The sequence below is a fragment of the Heloderma suspectum genome, chromosome 12 (genome assembly GCF_057233095.1).
Source record: "Heloderma suspectum isolate Gila_16-S chromosome 12, 16-S_ref, whole genome shotgun sequence".
In the NCBI taxonomy this organism is placed as follows: domain Eukaryota; kingdom Metazoa; phylum Chordata; class Lepidosauria; order Squamata; family Helodermatidae; genus Heloderma; species Heloderma suspectum.
This window is the reverse complement of record NC_139469.1, coordinates 15182206-15201511: the sequence shown is the minus strand read 5'-3', so window position 1 is coordinate 15201511 and position 19306 is coordinate 15182206. Positions and strand designations below refer to the sequence as shown.

The 19306-nt window shown below is 42.5% G+C and overlaps 1 protein-coding gene across 1 annotated transcript in view; it reads left to right on the top strand.

The window, feature by feature from the left end:
- The window catches only part of CYTH3 (cytohesin 3), a 95108-nt gene that overhangs the window by 57175 nt on the left and 18627 nt on the right, over positions 1-19306 (top strand). Inside the window, exons 5-9 of the mRNA XM_084818450.1 lie at positions 4170-4288; positions 10311-10391; positions 15426-15538; positions 17107-17255; positions 18685-18796. Coding sequence (XP_084674576.1) covers positions 4170-4288; positions 10311-10391; positions 15426-15538; positions 17107-17255; positions 18685-18796 — 574 coding nt within the window. The remainder of the gene's footprint in view (positions 1-4169; positions 4289-10310; positions 10392-15425; positions 15539-17106; positions 17256-18684; positions 18797-19306) is intronic.

Genomic DNA, 19306 nt, shown 5'->3' with positions numbered 1-19306 from the left:
TTTACAAGTAGCTGAGGAAAGAAGGGAAGCGAAAAGCAAGGGAGAAAGGGGAAGATATATCCAACTGAATGCAGAGTTCCAGAGAATAGCAAGGAGAGACAAGAAGGCCTTCTTAAATGAACAATGCAAAGAAATCGAGGAAAACAACAGAATGGGAAAGACTAGAGATCTCTTCAAGAAAATTGGAGATCTCAAGGGAACGTTTTGTGCAAAGATGGACATGATAAAGGACAAAGAAGGCAGGGACCTAACAGAAGCAGATGAGATTAAGAAGAGGTGGAAAGCATACACAGAAGAACTATACAGGAAAGATCTTAATGTCCCTGATAGCATGATAGTGCGGTCACTGAACTTGAGCCGGACATCCTCGAGAGTGAAGTCAAGTGGGCCTCAGGAAGCATTAGTAACAACAAAGCTAGCGGAGATGACAGTATTCCAGCTGAGCTATTTAAAATCCTAAAAGATGATGCTGTTAAAGTGCTGCATTCAATATGCCAACAAATCTGGAACACTCAACAGTGGCCACAAGACTGGAAAAGGTCAGTTTACATTCCAATTCCAAAGAAGGGCAACGCCAAAGAGTGTTCAAACTGCTGCACAATTGCGCTCATTTCACATGCCAGCAAGGTGATGCTCAAAATCCTACAAGCTAGGCTTCAGCAGTATGCGAACCGAGAACTACTGGAAGTACAAGCTGGGTTTCGAAGAGGCAGAGGAACTAGAGATCAAATCGCCAACATTCGCTGCATCATGGAGAAAGCACGAGAATTCCAGAAAAATGTCTACTTCTGCTTCATTGACTACACTAAAGCCTTTGATTGTGTGGATCACAACAAACTGTGGCAAATTCTTAAAGTGATGGGAGTACCAGACCACCTTACCTGTCTCCTGAGAAACCTGTACGAGGGTCAAGAAGCAACAGTAAGAACCAGACATGGAACAACTGAGTGGTTCAAAATTGGGAAAGGAGTATGACAAGGCTGCATATTGTCACCCTGCTTATTTAACTTATATGCAGAGTACATCATGAGAAATGCTGAGTTGGATGAATCAGAGGTCGGAATTAAGATTGCTGGGAGAATTATCAACAATCTCCGATATGCAGACGATACCACCCTAATAGCAGAAAGCGAAGAGGATCTTAAGAGCCTCTTGTTGAGGGTGAAAGAGGAGAGTGCAAAAGCTGGTTTGAAACTCAACATTAAAAAAATGAAGATCATGGCATCTGGTCCCATCACTTCCTGGCATATAGAAGGGGAAGAAATGGAAGCAGTGACAGATTTTATTTTCTTGGGCTCCAAGATCAGCGCAGATGGTGACTGTAGCCATGAAATTAAAAGACGCTTGCTCCTTGGGAGGAAAGCTATGGCAAACCTAGACAGCATAGTAAGAAGCAGAGACATCACCTTGCCGACAAAGGTCCGTCTAATCAAAGCTATGGTTTTCCCAGTAGTAATGTATGGCTGTGAGAGCTGGACTATAAGGAAGGCTGAGCGCGGAAGAATTGATGCTTTCGAACTGTGGTGCTGGAGAAGACTCCTACGAGTCCCCTGGACTGCAAGAAGATAAAATCAGTCAATCCTAAAGGAAATCAACCCTGACTGCTCATTGGAAGGACAGATACCGAAGCTGAAGCTGAAATATTTTGGCCACCTAATGCGAAGAGAAAACTCTCTGGAAAAGACCCTGATGCTGGGAAAGACTGAAGGCAAAAGGAGAAGGGGATGGCAGAGGATGAGATGGCTAGATAGCATCACCGATGCAATGAATATGAACTTGAGCACGCTCCAGGAGAGAGCGCAGGACAGGAAGGCCTGGCGTGCTATGGTCCATGGGGTCACGAAGAGTTGGACACGACTGAACGACTGAACAACAACAACAAATCTCTTTGCCTTTCTGTTTATAATGAAGTTTCCCAGATCATGCTCTCTGTGAAGTCGTTAGAATGGCAAGAACAGACATAAATTCTGTTGTGAGCAGATTGTCTCTGTAATTTGCATCCTGAGGGCGAACATGGAAGAGTTAATAACTTGTATCTTTTCTGCTGAACTTTTGTAATTAAAATCTAACAAACCACAAGCATTAATTACTTGTCAAAAATACACCAATATACCTGCATCTAACAAATATTAACAAACAGAAAAGACAAAGAGAGAGAAGAGGCAGGAATTAAAAATGGGGTGTATACAAATTATATTAATGAATATACGAAGCTGCCTTCCTCATCAGATCATTGGTCCATCTTGGCTGGCTGTAGTTCTCTAATGTCTCAGTTAGAGGTATTGCCCATCGTTTATTACCTGGTATCTTTCAACTGGAGATATGAGGGATTGAATCTGGGACCTTATATATTTGAAGCTTGTGATCTGCCCCTGAGCTGTGGCCTCTCTATTGTTGTTGTTGTTGTTGTTATACATATGCACTTTCTTACATAGATCAATACTCGTTCGATCTATGTACTTGGAGACTTTAAAAACTTCTCTTTGCTTTTAACTGTTTAGCCCATAGCCATTGTAATTATTTGTTTAAAATGGGTGTAGAACCACTTTCAGCCCAAGGGCAGAATTTCATTTTGAAGACGTTCTCGGGGGCCACATTCCAGTGTCGGGTGGGGCCAAAGGCAAAAAGGGCGGGGCCAAAATCCTCAAAATACCAACGTATTGTAGCTTAAAGTGGTGTTTTGTGGAAAGGAAGTAGGGCTAAGGAAAGGGGATGTTGACTTTTGGGGGACCCTGAGGGGGCAGATTGAGACCCCTAGAGGGCCAGGGGCCTGAAGTTGTGCACCTCTGGCTTAAAAGTCTCTCATTAGGTTGATCTCGGTTGTGTGAAGGAAATAAGGAAAACACTTTTGTGCAGGATACTAAATGCTGCTGCTTCTGTCGCCATATTTTAGCCTGTTGGTTCAAATGGTTTAAGACTGCATAAACCAAAAGCTGCCCAGCAAACCACTGGATGTCTGATGGGAGATGGAAGGGGCTGTGGGGCAGGCACATTGCTTGGCATGGACACACCTGTTGCCCCTTCTGAAGGCAGCCTCTGGGCTGCAGTCTTTGCCATTTTTCAATTTCTTTTGGAGAATCCATTCTGCCATTGTCAGGTATTAGTGGATAATTCACTGTCTCATTTCACTAGTAGCTTCTGAACTCCTCCTCATGGCCATACCAGAGGAGAAGAGGGGTGCAGGTGAGCCCAAGGCTCATTGTGTCTCACCCTCCTAACGTTAAAACATGGGTCAGCATTACACATGAACGCAGCCAGTGTGTGTTGGGAAATACACCCAGCAGCTCCTCCTGGCAGAGTAGAGGGGAAGAAGGTGGAAGCTGCTGCTGCTGCCATAGCTTGCACACTTGCCTTGTTGTCTCCCTGTTTGTCACTGGCCCCATCGGCGTCTGTGCCTGCATCGGAATGGAAGGGGGAAGCGACAGAAGCAGGTGAAATGTGTGTGCTTGTATGTTTGTGGCTCTCACAGTCTGGGGAGCTGCCCAGCTCGATTCTGCTACCTCCAGAGGAAGCACCATCCACATGTGCCCGGGATTGGGGGTCCAAGTTCAAGGAAGTGGCAGTAATTAGGGCAGGGATGGGGAACCTCAGGCCCAGGGGCAAAATCCAGCCCTCCTGAGGTCCCAGTCTGGCCCTTCCCTTAGCCCCACCCCCTTTGCCCCAGCCACCAAGTGTTTGGTGGTTTCCCAGCTTTTGTGCAGTTCTTTCCCTATTCTAAAAGGTTTAAATGGCTCTCTTAAGGGTTAGCTACTGGCAGTGAGACCTTTAAGCTAAAAAATGCTGTTATTTTGTCCCTGTCCCCATTGCCTTTCACCATGTCCCCTTTTGCTCAGCCTCACCCACCACTGGAATGTGGCCCCTGAGGGCTTGTCCAAAGTGGAATTCGGCTCTCATACTGAAAGAGGTTGAACACCCCTGAATTACGGGAATTGCTTCTCTCCTTGACTGTCCCCCAGCCCACATCCCTAGCTGCCCACCATACCTGCCGCTGTTCATGATGAGTCTTCACTGCCACACTGAGACAGTAGAGACTGCATGTATCAACTATATGTAAACTCCTGTTCTACATGAAGTAGATATAATAATGGTATATCTTACTATTTCCAAAACATATATTTTTGTGAAGAGGAAAACTATTAATTTCCTTCCCTCCTCCTTCTGCTTCTTAGGGAATCCAGTTTCTCATAAAAAATGACCTCTTGCAGAATACTCCTGAGGACATTGCACAGTTCCTTTATAAAGGAGAAGGGCTAAACAAAACCGTAATTGGAGATTATCTTGGTGAAAGGTAAGCAGGGACTTTCAGAAATGAAAATAAGAAAGACACACAGTACGGGTGTATCTTCACACATGTTTCTCTTGGTTGAAAAAATGTTTTTAAATAAATAAACATAAAAATTTTGTTACATACTTATAATTATATGTTTGGGTTTAATGATGCAAATCTTGGGAGGTTTCAAAAGTAGATCGTGACAACTGCATGTGGTATTTAATGTTGAGACCAGAAAAGAGGAGTTTGGTAATCTTAGGAGACAGCTGGTTACATAATTATTAGCAATCAGCAAGGGTACTGCCTGTCTTAATAATAGTTATTTTTTGTCTATTTAGTGTTGTTTTCTCTGAACATCCCATTGGTGGTAATAGATGGCTTAGGCAAGCACTTTGGCAAGGGTGGGGTGGGGTGTGTCCTCTAGCTTTTAATATGAACAAATAATAAGCATAAGGTTATTCTGATTGCAAACATGATTAAAAATATAAAATCAGAATTGATTAGCTGTAATTAGTGATGTAAATTTCTGACACCTTAAACTGTATCGAGAGCTTGTTTGTTCAATTTCATCTGGATTTCCCAGTCTGCAAACAGTTTGAGGCTCAGCATACACATACACCTCCTCCCATATATGTGCCTGAAAATAGCACAGACTCTGGCAAGCATTGAGAGTATCTTAATAGAGACCAGATGCCTTATTGTGATGTAATGCTTGTTGGAGACAAAAATATGAGACAACGTTCATGAGTTCTGTTGCATTCATAAAATTGCAGAAATAAAAGCTGTAATTCATACTGGAGGGGCAGCTATTCTTGAGCTCTTGGGGTGGGGTGGGGGGTGGGAATATCTAACATAACATTTTAGTGTTTCTTAGACAGAAAGTTTTCTTGTATTTAATGTTGGCAGCTGGAAGTTATATAAAATATACTGTGCACCAAAACAGAACTGGGCAGTTTTCGTGCTGTTCTTAATTTACCTCAAGAAACATAGCTAATTGGTGCCCAGTGTCCTATCCAAGGCACTTAAGAATGATCTAATCAAGCACACATTTTCAGGATAGGGACCCAAATCCTTTTTGGTGTGTGTGTGTGTGTGTGTGGTGGTAGTTTTATGATACATTGCTAAAGCAATTAAAATGGGCAACAGGCTCAGCTTTTTAAAATTTGTGAACAATTTAAAGCTGTTCTTCTCTCCACTAACTTTGCTTTTTTTTAAAGATGGCCAAATCTGGGTTAAGACACCAGGTTCTTGAAGTACTCCATCCATCCATATGCAGAGAGTAACTTAGTATGAACGATCAGCCTTAAATTTCTAGCCCTGGAATTTAATGTAGAAATTAATTAAGTGTCAGTTAGACTATTAGAAGGGGGTGGGGGAGACACTGCTAGAACTGAATTTGCTGGAAGCACTGTCTGTGACCATTTATAAAATATGCTGTGAATCAACATTGGGAATGGTAAAGCACAGTTTTGACAAAGGAGGAATTTGATATCAGTTTAAACTGTGCAAAGTATAACAAGGGAGATGTCATTTGAAAAGAAAAAAAAAACTTTTAACAGTGCAATCCTATACATGTTTACTCAGAAATAAGTCCCAGTGGGACTTATTCCCAGAAAATTCCCAGATTGCAGCCCCATTTAAGACAGTGGAACTTACTTCTGAGTAAACATGCAGAGGATTGGATTGCCCAAGCGTGATGTATATTTGGACAGTCCCTAATACTACAGCTGGGAATCTATTAATCATGTAGTGCAGAGGTTTCTCTCTTTAATATGCAGTTGAAACAGCTTTGAGTATCAGATCTCTTTATCTGTTTCACAAGCCTTAAGGATACTTCCACACTAAAGAAACTGTCCTGCATTAAGGCAAACATGTGGACAAGTGGCCATTTGCTTGATGGTTGAATGGTAAGATTTGCTTTGCAAAATCTGGCACCGTCTTCACTATAGTCTTATTGATGACTATAATCGTAATTACTAATGCCATCCATGTGTATGGTGCATTACAGAGTACAGTAGATCAGGTCCCCATTCTGAAGAGCTCACAATCTAAAATTAGACACAGGAGAGACCACAGAGGAAGATGAGAGATACAGAGGCAGGGATAAACAAGAGAAGAATATGTGCTTATTTCAGTTTCAGTTGCTCCTTTGGCCACATCTTTAGTGATTACATGGTGAACAAATGCAGCCCAGGTTTGTCTCAAGACTAGGTTTGCCATGTGGATATCAAGCAGGCTATTTAATGCACAACTGTCACTGTCCATGCAACACTGGGCAAGCAAGCAAAGAGGCCTTGAATAAAAACATACACTCTTACCAAGGCTTTAGTTAGTTACAGAATCTCTTCTGTGACTCAAGAGGCAAAAATTATGCAACAACTTTTGTGAACATTGTTCACTGTGTCACTTTCAGGCCTTGAAGTTGTAGGGTTAATGTTTTATTTCTTTAAAAAGTTTCTTTAAATAGACCATGTTTTGGCCATAGGCCCCTCAAGGCAGTGTACAAAACAGATATTAAAACAATCTAAACATTAACGAAAGATTAAGAACAGAGCAAATAAAACCTTAAAAAATGTTAAACCAGCTTCAGCCTCGTACTAAAAACTGGCAAATCCTGAGTAGAACAAGAATGTGTTTACTGCTCGTCAGAAACTGAGCAATGAAGGGGCTATTCTAACCTCCCTGTGAAGGGAGTTCTGTAATCGGGGTGCTGCAGCAAAAAAGGCCCTTCCTGTGTTCCCACCATCATAAACTCTTACAGTAGTGGGATATACAAAAGGGTCTCCAATGAAAGTTGTAAACTAGGGACAGGCTCATACTTGAGAAAGTGATCTTTCAGTTATCCTGGCCCCAAGCCATTTAGGGCTTCATAGGTAAAAACCAGTACTTTGACTTGGGCCTGGAAACAAATTTGGAGTGTAATTGATATAAGAGTGATATAATATGGTCTATAAAGTGCATACCAAAAATCAATCTGGCAGCTGCATTTTGCAGTAGCTGCAGTTTCTGAACACTCTTCAAGGGCAGCCCCCCACAGAGCACATTATAATAGTCTAAACAGGAAGTGACTAAGGCATGTGTCAGTGTGGCCCATTCCATCACTGGCCAAAGCTGGGCAAAGGTACTGCTTTTGAAGGTTTGCTCTGAGTAAGTCCTATTCTTTCGCTGAAATGTTGAGTTCAGTTGGACTACATAATAAGAAACACTTGTGTGAGTTCTGGACCTGGAAGATTAGTGTAACTAAAGTCCTAGTAAAGTTTTGGTTTAAATTTTTGTAGCTCATTCTGCCAGGCAGGGTAGCACTAGGAAAAGTATAAAGCTACAATCCTGCCCACTTGGAAGTAATTCCCATTGAATTCAGTGGGATTTACTTCTGAATAGCAAATTTAGGATTGCGCTGCACCGCTCATTAATGGTTATGTTAGCTCAGGCGAGAGAAGTTTTAGCCAAGTGTATATTATCTTTAGCAAGGTATTTATTGCCTGAGAATTTTCCATACATTTTCTCGGCATTTCTTCCATTAGTTAAATGTCTATATGTATACTAAAAATATATCTAAAAGACATTCTCATGCGCCCATCTGTCTTTAGGGGTTATCACCTTGCAATGCAGAAGTGTAAAACAGTCCATATGCAGCCATATAATGCTTGTATGAGATGGGAAATTCAAATCAAGACAATATAATATATATATTTTAAACTTTAAAGCTATATTCCAGGCAGGCAGCATTTTTCTTTCTTTCATCCTCCCAACAACCGTGTGGTCGCTATTTATTCCTGTTTTGCAGATAAACTGAGTCTTAAGAGATAATTATTTGCTGAATAGAATTAGACAAAGAAAGCAATTAATGTTCTTTAGCGAATAAGAAAAACCCACTGGGAAAATACCTCTAGGTTTTGCTCTTTGTTATACAATACAGTACTTCTACCCTGCATACAAATTTGGCTCAGCTTGGATATGAACCCTGGTCTTCAAACCCACATCTAAAATTCTGTCCCAGTTTCCAGCTGTTGGGCTGGGAGCCACATAGTGGTCACACCATGAACTTAGGTGGGTTATTACACTGGTGGCAGCACCAGCGTTTTCTTTGTGTTCTTTAACTTAAAAAACTAGTTGGGGATCTTGCAAATACCTTCGTGTGTGTGCTTATGTGCAAGAGCGCCTGTGCACCACTTACAGTGTGGTATTCTTAGTGTGAACTACCCGTAAGGCTGTTGCTTTTACCACCTGCTTCTTATACAGGACCAAATTTGTATGCAGGGTAGAACTAGTGTACTGTATAACCAAGAGCAAAACCTAGAGGTATTTTCCCAAAGGATTGTTCTTATTTGCTAAAGAACATTAATTGCTTTCTTTGTCTAATTCTATTCAGAGTAAAAACACTCCTTTTGATGTGTTGATCTACTTATTTTCCTTTGGCAAGAGCTCCCATAGTATTTATACAACAGCAACTTGCTCACATCCTATTTAATGAGTGGGTTTTTCAGTGTATTAATTAAAATACTTGAAAAGGTTTGTTTTGTTCGTTCACTTCGGAGAGGATTCAGGCAACTGTTCTTGTAGAAATCCGCCTACCCATTGTTGGGGTGGAAGCTGATCTGCAACATTTTCATTTAATGATGTGTTTCAAACACACCCTAAGGATTGCAGAGTTTCATACGTGTCAAATGGTGCTGAAATTCAGAATGGTGCTTAGTCAGAATAATTACCTTAGTTGCATTCTCACTTACATTTTTCTTTAAAAAAATTAAATATGAATATCACAGCATAGGTTATACTTTATAACCTCAGATGAGTTTACATTTTTATGAGAGGACTGTACATTATATAGAAAGATAACATTTAAAACATTCAGTAAAACATTAATTTATCAATGCCCTTCTGTTGCACAGCTTTACATTACTAATTTATACATTACTGGCTTTTATTAGAGCCCTGAGAAATCAAGTTTTATTTAAAGAAAAGCGGGCTTCTAGCCCTCATGACTGTAGTGCTAGGTTTGAAAATGTGACAAGCTGAAGCCCAAGCTCATTATGTTTTTTCAGCTTCTAATGCTGAAGTCTGAATTCTTGATGATTTTGTGTGCATATGGAAAGGGAAAATGCATGCACATACAAGTTGCTTGCATGACTTTCCCCTCCCCTATTGGTGATTTCAGGCAAACCTAGTTCATATTTGGCTCAACTTGACTGCTAGCTGAGATACAGAATCAGTTGATATCCCCGGCAGATGGAGAGGGTTCTTGGGACCTACAGGTGACTACTTGCAAATTGGACTCATGTGCATCCTGTTTGAAAGCAAGCCAGAAGAAGCTGGGTTTTAAACTGGCTGGAGTAATCCATGCATTATTTTTGTAGTAGTAGTTGTAGTATCCTGCGACGGTCAGCATAAATATTATTTTTAGGCCATCTAACAGTAACATAATTTCTTAAAGAAATCAGTGATGGAGGGCTACGTCAAATTGGACATTGACCAGACCCTGCCACACCTTATTTATTTATTTATTTGATTTGTACTCCACTTTTCCGCAAAGAAAATGGCACTCAAGGCGGCTTGATGCCCTTCTTCAGTGAGTGGTCATTCCACAATTGCAGGTTAAGTATTATCAAATTTAAGACCCCTGCCTCCTTTTCAACGTGTCTATGACTTTATTAGGCATGACAGCGTTAGAACATGACACACTATTACCTTGCCTCTTCATTCAGTCTGCTTGATGTGTACGTAGTACATGCCATAGTTGGACGGGTGCAACAGCCTAGATGGCACCATCAAAGCCCAGAGCTCAGTGTTTCAGTCTTTCAGTGGCACTTGGGTGCTGGGGCCAGGAGGTAAGGCACCAAATCATGACTGCTGGGAGTGCCAGTTCAACACACACACATACACACGCGCGTGCTAATTGAGAGATTGGACACAATTGGTACACTTGTTATTGATGAGGTCCCGACTCTCTTGGCAGCCTTGGAAATGGGAGGGCTAAAAAAATCTGAATAATAAAATTAATTGTTGCTGCCATTGTACTTTTTTTCTTTTTCTGTCACAGGGATGACTTTAATATTAAAGTACTTCAGGCGTTTGTTGAACTCCATGAGTTTGCTGATCTCAATCTTGTACAAGCCTTAAGGTGAGCATGTTTAGTTTAGTTTTTAACATTTTCCTAAATATTTTGCCATTTTAAGCAGAGACCACAGAAGTAATAGCTGAATTCCACACTGTGCGTGGTTAGTTTTATTGGGATCTATGGGCTTAAGCTTACTTACATGTGGATAGGATTGCAGCCTTTTGCTTCCCTGCATATGGAGAAACAACCCTTCAATTCAGTAAGAAGCACAAGTGTGTGTGTGTGTGTGTGTGTGTGTGTGTGAGATGACTGAAAAGGAAGATTATGAAGTATGTAGATAAAGAAAATGGGAACGCCAGAAGAATAACCATATTGGTCAGTAGCGGCACCAAGTGTTACAGACAAGCTGACTTGTTGGGGCTTGAACTTTTATAGGTAACAAGTTAGATCACTGGGTACATGAAGTAGTCTTGTGGAAATTGAATTGTTGTTTACTTTTCTGTAAAACAGAAGAACTAAAGTTGCAAATTTGGCATGATGTTAAGGGGGATATAAATTCCGTTACCTGTATCATTCAACTTTACCCTCAAAGGATTTGTTTCAGGGTATATACGTATCTAAACGGCAATGTCTTTCTGAGGGTCAAAAGGTGTTATAAACAAAACATGATTGCTGGCAATCGTGACTGCTGGCAGTGAACGCAAAATCAAAACTCACCCTTCTAGAAAGATCTGGTGGCACAATTGGTGACACTGACTGCATTCACACATAATCCTAAACTATGTTTTAGCATTACAAGGATGAACCTGTGCAAGCCTTGGGCTTGAATCCTTTCCCTTTCCCCTCTCCTCTGTTTTTACTAACCATAGTTTAGTGGTATGTCCACGTTCTAAACTGTGGTTAATCTTAACTGTGATTTACTCAAACAAGCCAGCTTCATAAACCATGGTTTCAACTTAGCTTATTTTAGTAAGTTATAAAGATCACAGTTTGCCTGATAAGTCTAAAATGGAAGCAAAAGTTTTCAAGCTTCTCCATGCAGCTGCATTGGGGGGTGGGGGGTGGGAAGGAGGAGGAAAAGGAGGGGAAGCACATGAGCCCAAGGCTCATGTAGGCTTAGCCTCGTAACACTAAAACTTAAATGTTACATCCAAAGACAGCTGCTGTGTTCTAATGAAGAAGCCATTTCTAAGAAACATGGCAAACCTGAGATCATTTATAATATATGGTCTTTTATAAATCATTGTGAAACTTGCAGTCTGATACTATCCAAGTTTATTGAGAAGCAAATTCCACTGAGCTCAACAAGACATATTCCCTAGTAAATGTGGCTAGAAATACAGCTGTAGTTTATTTGGGAGTATTGTATCTGTCTATGCTGACAAAAAGAGCTGACTACTTCTGACACATGATTTCTGACAACACAGAAATGCGTTGTTTAATTGCTCTATTTTGTAACTTCTGACAAAACAAGAAGAACTAAAGAGCACCTAATGAAATCCAACTCACATCAGGCTTGAATAAACAACAGGAAGCACAACTTCACCAAATCATGACTGTACTGTGGACTTAGTTGCCATTTTATGTTGTGATATCTAAAATTGGAACTGGGTCCAAGGAAGAACAGATAGATTTGTACATCACTAGCTCTTCCCCAAGGTGTGTGTGCGGGAGCCATCTTGCAACAAAAACCAACAAAGAATGTTGTAACAAAAATAATCAAGAGAAAGGGGTTGGGGTTGGGAATGGTATTTGACTATTTATTTATTTCAAATATTTCTATGCGTCATTTCAGGGCAAAGCCCTCCCAAACCAGCTCGCAAACAGGAAAACTAAAAACATCCCATTACAGTAACAAACTAAAACAGCAGTCTAAAAACTTTGTCCTGCCCAGCACAGCACTCATAGAAAATCAATTTAAAACAATTAAAAGGAAATGGGCTGCAGTTTAAATGATTACATAATAATAAATAACAGCCCAAAATCTCAGCTGAAAGCAGAGGCCTATTTAAAAGCCAATAAAGATGGCACCAACCGTAAATCCCTTGGGAGGGAGTTCCACAAATATGGGGCCACCACCAAAAAGGTGATGCTAAAAGGCTGAGCAGTGTAAGAGGTTTACTATGCAGAGAACAAATGAAAACGAAATCTAGTCAAAAGAGTAAAACTTCCAGAGCGACTGACCCAATCAAAACTGGTGATGAATTGGCAAAGCAAGATGTGTAGTGTACGTCAGCATAAAAAAACATAAAAAGATGTGTAGTGTACATCAGCATCAGTTACTTTCTCTAGCAGCCAAGAAACTCACAATTCCTACCGAGCCAAGTCTGATGTTGTCAATTTTCAAATGAATTCCAAATTAGCCATGTGCTAAACTCTCAGTGAAATGAAGCGGACTTTAAAGTGCTTAACTTTGCCTGGATTTCAGCCTCCCTTTTTAATATGTTGACCTATGCAATACTTCATTTAACTGCTGCTGTGGAAATCCTGCATTCGTTTATATCAAAGAAGTTGGCTTGATTTGCCTTGAAAACAACCTTTCACATCAGCTGTAGAGGCTAGGAGATAGGGAAGTCTGTAGAATCAGCAAGCCATGTTCTGTTTAAGGTGCTAGGCTGCCAATTTTGTGTTTGGAGAAACATCTTGAATCACCCCTGATATACAGATGCTTAATTTCTAGGATGAGCTCACAATCAGTGCTCCTTTTCATGGTCTCTGTGCATCACACATATGGGCTCTGTGCCTGCGTGGAGCCTCGATTTGGGATAATTCTATAGCTGAGGAATTTTCGTGGGAACCCCTCCCCCACCATCCCACTGCGCATATTCCAGCAGATTCCCACTCAGTCCCTCAGTCCTTCGTCAACCGCCATTGTGGTAGCACTCGATCAAAGGGACTTCTCGTCAGGCTTTGGCTGAGGAGAAGTTTATCGTGTTTTTTCTGGCTTTCTCTTTTTCCTTTCTCTAGTCCTTCTGTCTTTATTTTTCATTTTCGGTACAATTTTATTCCAGTCTTGTGATTCCTGATCGCATGACGCCTTTGGGCATATGGCCATTAAGGCCACTTTCCAAATGTGTGTTCATTGTGGGGGGAAACTACCTCCCACGGATGGGCACTCCTTGTGCCTTTTTTACCTGGGTGAAGATCACATCGTGGAGGCTTGCCATCATGGTATGTCGTTAGGGATGTACAAAAGTCACTTACCTTTCCGCGGATTACGTTGATGGTGGGGGGGGAGGCGTTCCGTCCCTCCCCCCGAAATCCTCGACGGGGAAGGAGGCGATCCGTTCCTCCCCCCCGGAATCCTCCACGACCGGCTGTGCTCCACGGCAGCTCCGCGGAGCAGCCGGCCAGGCCCAGCCAGGCCAGAGCCGTCCGCAGCCGGATTTCCGGCCGCGGAGGGCTCTGGGGACCCCCCCCCAAAAAACGCGTACACAAATGGCGGAGGCTACGGCCGCCGCCATTTGCATTCCTTATTTTTGGCCGTCTTAATCTACGTAAATATTTACATAGACTATGACGGCGAAAATAAAGGGGAACGCAAATAGCGTAGCGGGCGCTATTTGCTTCCCTTTTTGATTCGCCGTTTTAGCCTACGTAAATATTTACGTAGGCCAAAACAACGAATCAAAAAGGGACGCTAATAGCGCCCGCTATGCTATTTGCATTCCCTTTATTTTCGCCGTCATAGTCTACGTAAATATTTACGTAGACTAAGACGGCCAAAAATAAGGAACGCAAATGGCGGCGGCCGTAGCCGCTGCCATTTGCGTACGCGGTTTTTAAAAAAAAACAAAAAAAACCCCAGCCATGATAGGCAACGTAAATCTTTACGTAGCCTATCACGTCGTTTTTTTTTTTTTTTTTACAAGACTGCAAATGGCAGCGGCGGCAGCCGGTCAGAAGACCAGCTGCCAGCGCCGGCGCCGCCGCCACCCGGAAGATCCACCCCAGGTAAGTCTCGTCCCGGGGGGGATCTGCGGGGGGGCGGGGGGGTGGCAGGCTGTTCCGCCATGGAGTTCGGGGGGCCGAATGCACTGGCATTTGACCTCACCGAGATCCGTGGCGGAATTCTCTGACATCCCTATTTGTCGTTCAGTAAGCAGGCAAGAAAAAAATCGTGCTTACAGACTTAAGCAATTCTGTGGGAGAAGGCGTTGAAGGCTGTAGACGCCCTTATAAAGTCCATGGTGTCGATCTCAGATCAGCCTGGAAGTCGGCCTAAGGGCACAGATAAGATTCCTCAAAAAGAGGTTTCTGAGAAGCCGGTGACTTTGCCTGCCCAGTCTGCTCGGGCTCTAACCGCAGGCTGTTCTGACCCTCCAACCCCAAGCTGCTCCTTGGCAGTTTCCCTTGCCAAGAAGTAGCCAAAAAAGGCGAGATCTTCTCATCCACCCAAAGTCCGGAAGAAAAAAAAAAGGGGAAGGAGTCAAAAAAAGGTCACTTCTCTGGCTGAAACACTTGCCTGGCTGCTGATGGTGCCTCCGACGTTAGATTCGCCTCCTCCCGGGTTGCCAGTGCCTGTTCTGAAATGCTGCTCACCGCCGTCCTACCGGTAGGTTCTGGAACCCTTGGCTACACAAAGAGCGGATGGGGGCAGAGCTCCTTCTCCAGTGCCTCAGGTTGAGTCCCCTGACGACCAGGATGCCCAGCGCGGTTCTTCCTGCTCGCCGAGGGAAGATTACCAGTCTGACTCCATTGTGCCATTGCTGTCGTCACCTGATGCCGCTGTGGGATCCCAGGACACACTGTCCCCCTCGGTGGGTATGGGTCGTTTCACTGAACAGGTTTCGAGGATGGCCCAGTCACTCGGCCTCGAGACTCAACAGCCTGCGGAGAGAGCTAAGGACCCGGTGTTTGACGTTCTCTATGCTGACTCATCCACTCCAGTCGCCATCCCATTTCTCCTGACCTTATTACAGACGGTACAACTGTGCTTGGCTATAGAAGTATCCTGAATTGAGGCTCTGCGCAGGTACAGAGCCCATATGTATGCATGCACAGATGACTACTTGAAGAACTCCTCTTACAGGTAAGCAACTTGTAGAGTTGCTGCAGTGGGTCTTATCTGACACAGCTTTATTTATCTCTTTACAGGCAGTTCCTGTGGAGCTTCAGGCTTCCAGGAGAGGCTCAAAAAATTGATCGTATGATGGAAGCTTTTGCTTCACGTTATTGCCTTTGTAATCCTGGAGTCTTTCAGTCTACAGGTAAGTAGTGATGGTGTTCCTGTCTATATTTGTCTTTATTGTCTCACTGGTGTCAGGTAAAAATATATTACAGGAAGTAATTGTGTGACAATGTGGCTGGTCAAATTACAAATGCCAGAGGTATGTGGGGTGTGGAATTAAATATCTAGATCAGCTTTCCTTGACCTGGCAGCCCCCAAATGTGTTGGAATACAATTTCCATCATCTCCAGCCAGCATGGCCAATGGCAATTCTGGCAAGGGATTATGAGAGTCGTAGTCCAACACATCTGGGGGGCACCAGATTGGGGAAGGCTGCTCTAGATTCCAGGCTGCCTTTTATTCACACATATAAAGACATCACACAGCAAAGAATCATTGAAAGGAAGGTATCATGTGATGGAGTGGCCCAAAGTACTTTAAGTTATCGGCCAGCATACAAATGTTATAAATATATGAATAAAAAGGGGATGTGCAGGGGTAAAGGCTAATAAACAGCGGTAGGGTTCAGACAATAAATGGGTAAAAGAAGCCATCATGGCTTCTCCTCCCATCCCTGCATGTGCTCAACTGTCATTTGCCTAATTAGCTGCGATACAGCGTGGGTTGCTGTGTCACCCAAACCCGGTGCATGGTGTGGTGGGATGACTTCTAACCCACCCTACAACCCACGACTTCCAGTACGGGTTGTGAGGTGGGTAAGAAGCCACCCCCACTGGGTACTGGGTTCGGATGACACGGCAACTCGCGCTGCATCATGGGTCATTATGCAAATGCCCAGAGGCAGGGGGAGAAGCTATGATGGCTTCTTTTACCCCTGTGATCTTCTGGACACCCTCATTGACTCAGTTCAGATGTAATGCCAAACCATGAGGAACATCATGCTCTATCCTCCTCTTGAGCTCTGAATTCACTTAGTTACTTCTTTAGGGCAAACCAGAGTTTGCTGTTCCATCTGAATCTGCAAACTATGGTTTGCTCTTGCCCTCTAAACTAGGATTGGAATCCAGTTTCAACCCACAGTTTGCAATCCTCCTGGGCAAGGGAAAAAGCACAAACCAATGTTTGCCAGTTCAGATGTAACAGGAAACTGTGGTTTGCTCTAAAGAGGATGAAATGTACTGAACTAAAGCATACAAGGGGAAGATAGAACATGTGAGCCCAAGGCTTGTTTATGTAGTGCCAAAACATGGTTTGGCATTAGATCTGAACCAATCAAGTGTCTCTTATGAGACCCCCAGTTCCTCTCAAGAGAGACTTGGGTGAGCCTAATTCATTGTGAACTTTTAGAAGACAAATGTTCATCTCGCATGTAAAATAGTCAAGTTTGCCTTGAGATGTTGTCTAACAATTATTAAGTTGCAGGAAGTTGAGAATAATTCGTTTGTAGTTCCCTTCTCTGGCATACGTAAGAGCTTTGTGTTCCAAGTTCAAAACTCAGGTTCTAAAATACAGCTTCTCTCTGCTGGAGGTTGTGGGAGAAGAAAGAGAGTGCTTCTCATGACCTTGCTCACTTATTCTTAACTAGCTGCGAGCTATTTTACAAGGTATCATGCAGAGTAATCATTCTGCTTTGATGTTGCATTTCAGATACGTGTTACGTGCTATCTTTTGCAATCATTATGTTAAACACTAGTCTACACAACCACAATGTAAGAGACAAACCAACAGTGGAGCGGTTTATATCTATGAATCGAGGTATTAACGAGGGCGGGGACCTCCCAGAAGAATTGCTACGGGTAAGCTGCTTTTGAAATGGCACATCTGCTGTCTTCTTGCTTTCATGTGGGGCCAAGAAACAACCACATCAGTTCTGGCCCTGATCTCTATGGGAACCACCACGGTAGGATTTACATTACATGCCATTGTAGAGAAAGAGGTATTATTATTATTATTATTATTATTCCATCCTCAAAGGACCTCAGGGTGGCACACATTGTCCCCTCCCATTTTATTAACTCAACAGCATTATGAGGTACGCAAGGCTGAGAATGAGTGACTGGCCCCAAGGACACCAATCAAGCTTTGTGGCTGTGGGGAGAATTGAACCTGGATCTCCAACACTCTAGCCACTATACCAGCCTTCCCCAGCCTAGTGTCCTCCAGATATCTTGGACTACAATTCCCATTAGCCCCAGCCAGCATGGCCAATGGTCAGGGGTGATGAAAGTTGTTGTCGAAAGCATCTGGAGAGCTCCGGGTTGTGAAGGCTGCATGGCATCACATTGACTTTTGTTCAGTGGTCTCCACACTTTTCCTTTTGCGGCATATTTGAACCCTTTCATCTGTACAAAGAACTTCAGATTGAGATTGTCCCCCCCCCCCCCCTGCCCATCCATACAATTGAGCATGGCACATAGGAGCTGCCTTATACAGATCAATGGTCCATCTAGATTAGTATTATTTACACTGGCTGGCACCATCTCTTTAAGATTTCAAATAGGAGTCTTTCCCAACACTACCTGGAGATGTCAGACGCTGAACCTGGATCTTTTTTGTTTTTTGCATGTAAAGTATGTGCTCTACCATTGAGCCTATAGCCCTCCCCCATATAGCATACCTAGCTTAGCAAATGCTTCCAATGCTAATGGTTACCTGTATATTTACCTACCATGGTTACTACGTGTTAACCGAACTGGCCTGTCCTTCTGCCCTCCCTTTCCACCTCCACAGTACTTCTGTGTTCTTCTCAATCTGGCAAGATGTTTATCTGTCTTTTCTAATATGAGTGTGTGTCTTATGGGCAGATGCTTCTTCCTGCAGATCTTCGAAGGGGAAGTTTTATTTTCAAAAGAGGTATCTTGTTTGCCTTTATCTTTCCGTGAAGTAGATACTTCTTGGAGTGAGAGATTGATACAACCATTTGATTCCCTGCTGTGTTCTGTACAGTTGAACATGTTTGCATGGGCCAAACTGTGCTTTCATTTTCCCTTGCCTCATGACTTTTCCATGCTTCATGACTGCCTGTTCAACAATTCACACATCTCTGAGCTAATGCTTGCACATCTTGCCCCCCCAAAGTAAAAAAGTAATAATTTGCCAAGATAGTTGTGCAAATTGTTCCTCCGAAAAGAATCGAATGCAGTTCCCCTTTGAGATCTTTTGACTGAAACCATTAACCTTGCAGGTCTGGCACTGTTGTTAAACTTTTCCCCTGTTTTCTTCCAGAATTTATACGAAAGCATTAAAAATGAGCCCTTTAAAATTCCAGAAGATGATGGGAATGATTTAACCCATACGTTTTTTAATCCAGACCGAGAAGGGTGGCTGCTGAAATTAGGTCAGTAGGTGGATACTTTCCCTTTGCTTTGTGTATTAGCATGTGCTGCTTTGTTATCTCCCCCTTCCTATGTTGAAAATCTCATGCAATAGAATTATTATTAATTTCTGCTCAAAATATTCACTATGAAAATATTGCCAACCACTTTAACATAATTATTTTGTATTATAACTACTACTTTATCATTTACCCCCTGAATTTGCAATTTGAGTGGAGTTTGATTTCTGGCATTTCGGGATTGAACATCTCAACGGAAAGCGAACCTTGACCTTTGTACAAGTACCAGAAACTGATAAATAACCATTCTATTTATTTTACACCATTCCAAATAGTGCAGTAATATAATTTCACAATTAGGTTTTCATGTACACACATAAATGGAACATATCTCTCTCTTCCAAAGGTTATTCCTGTATGTCTTTAGTTTTTTTTCCATACTTGTGTATTTCTGTTGGTTTGATTTTTGGCTATGATTTTTTAATGAGTGGTTTAAATGTGCCTTCTTGTTTT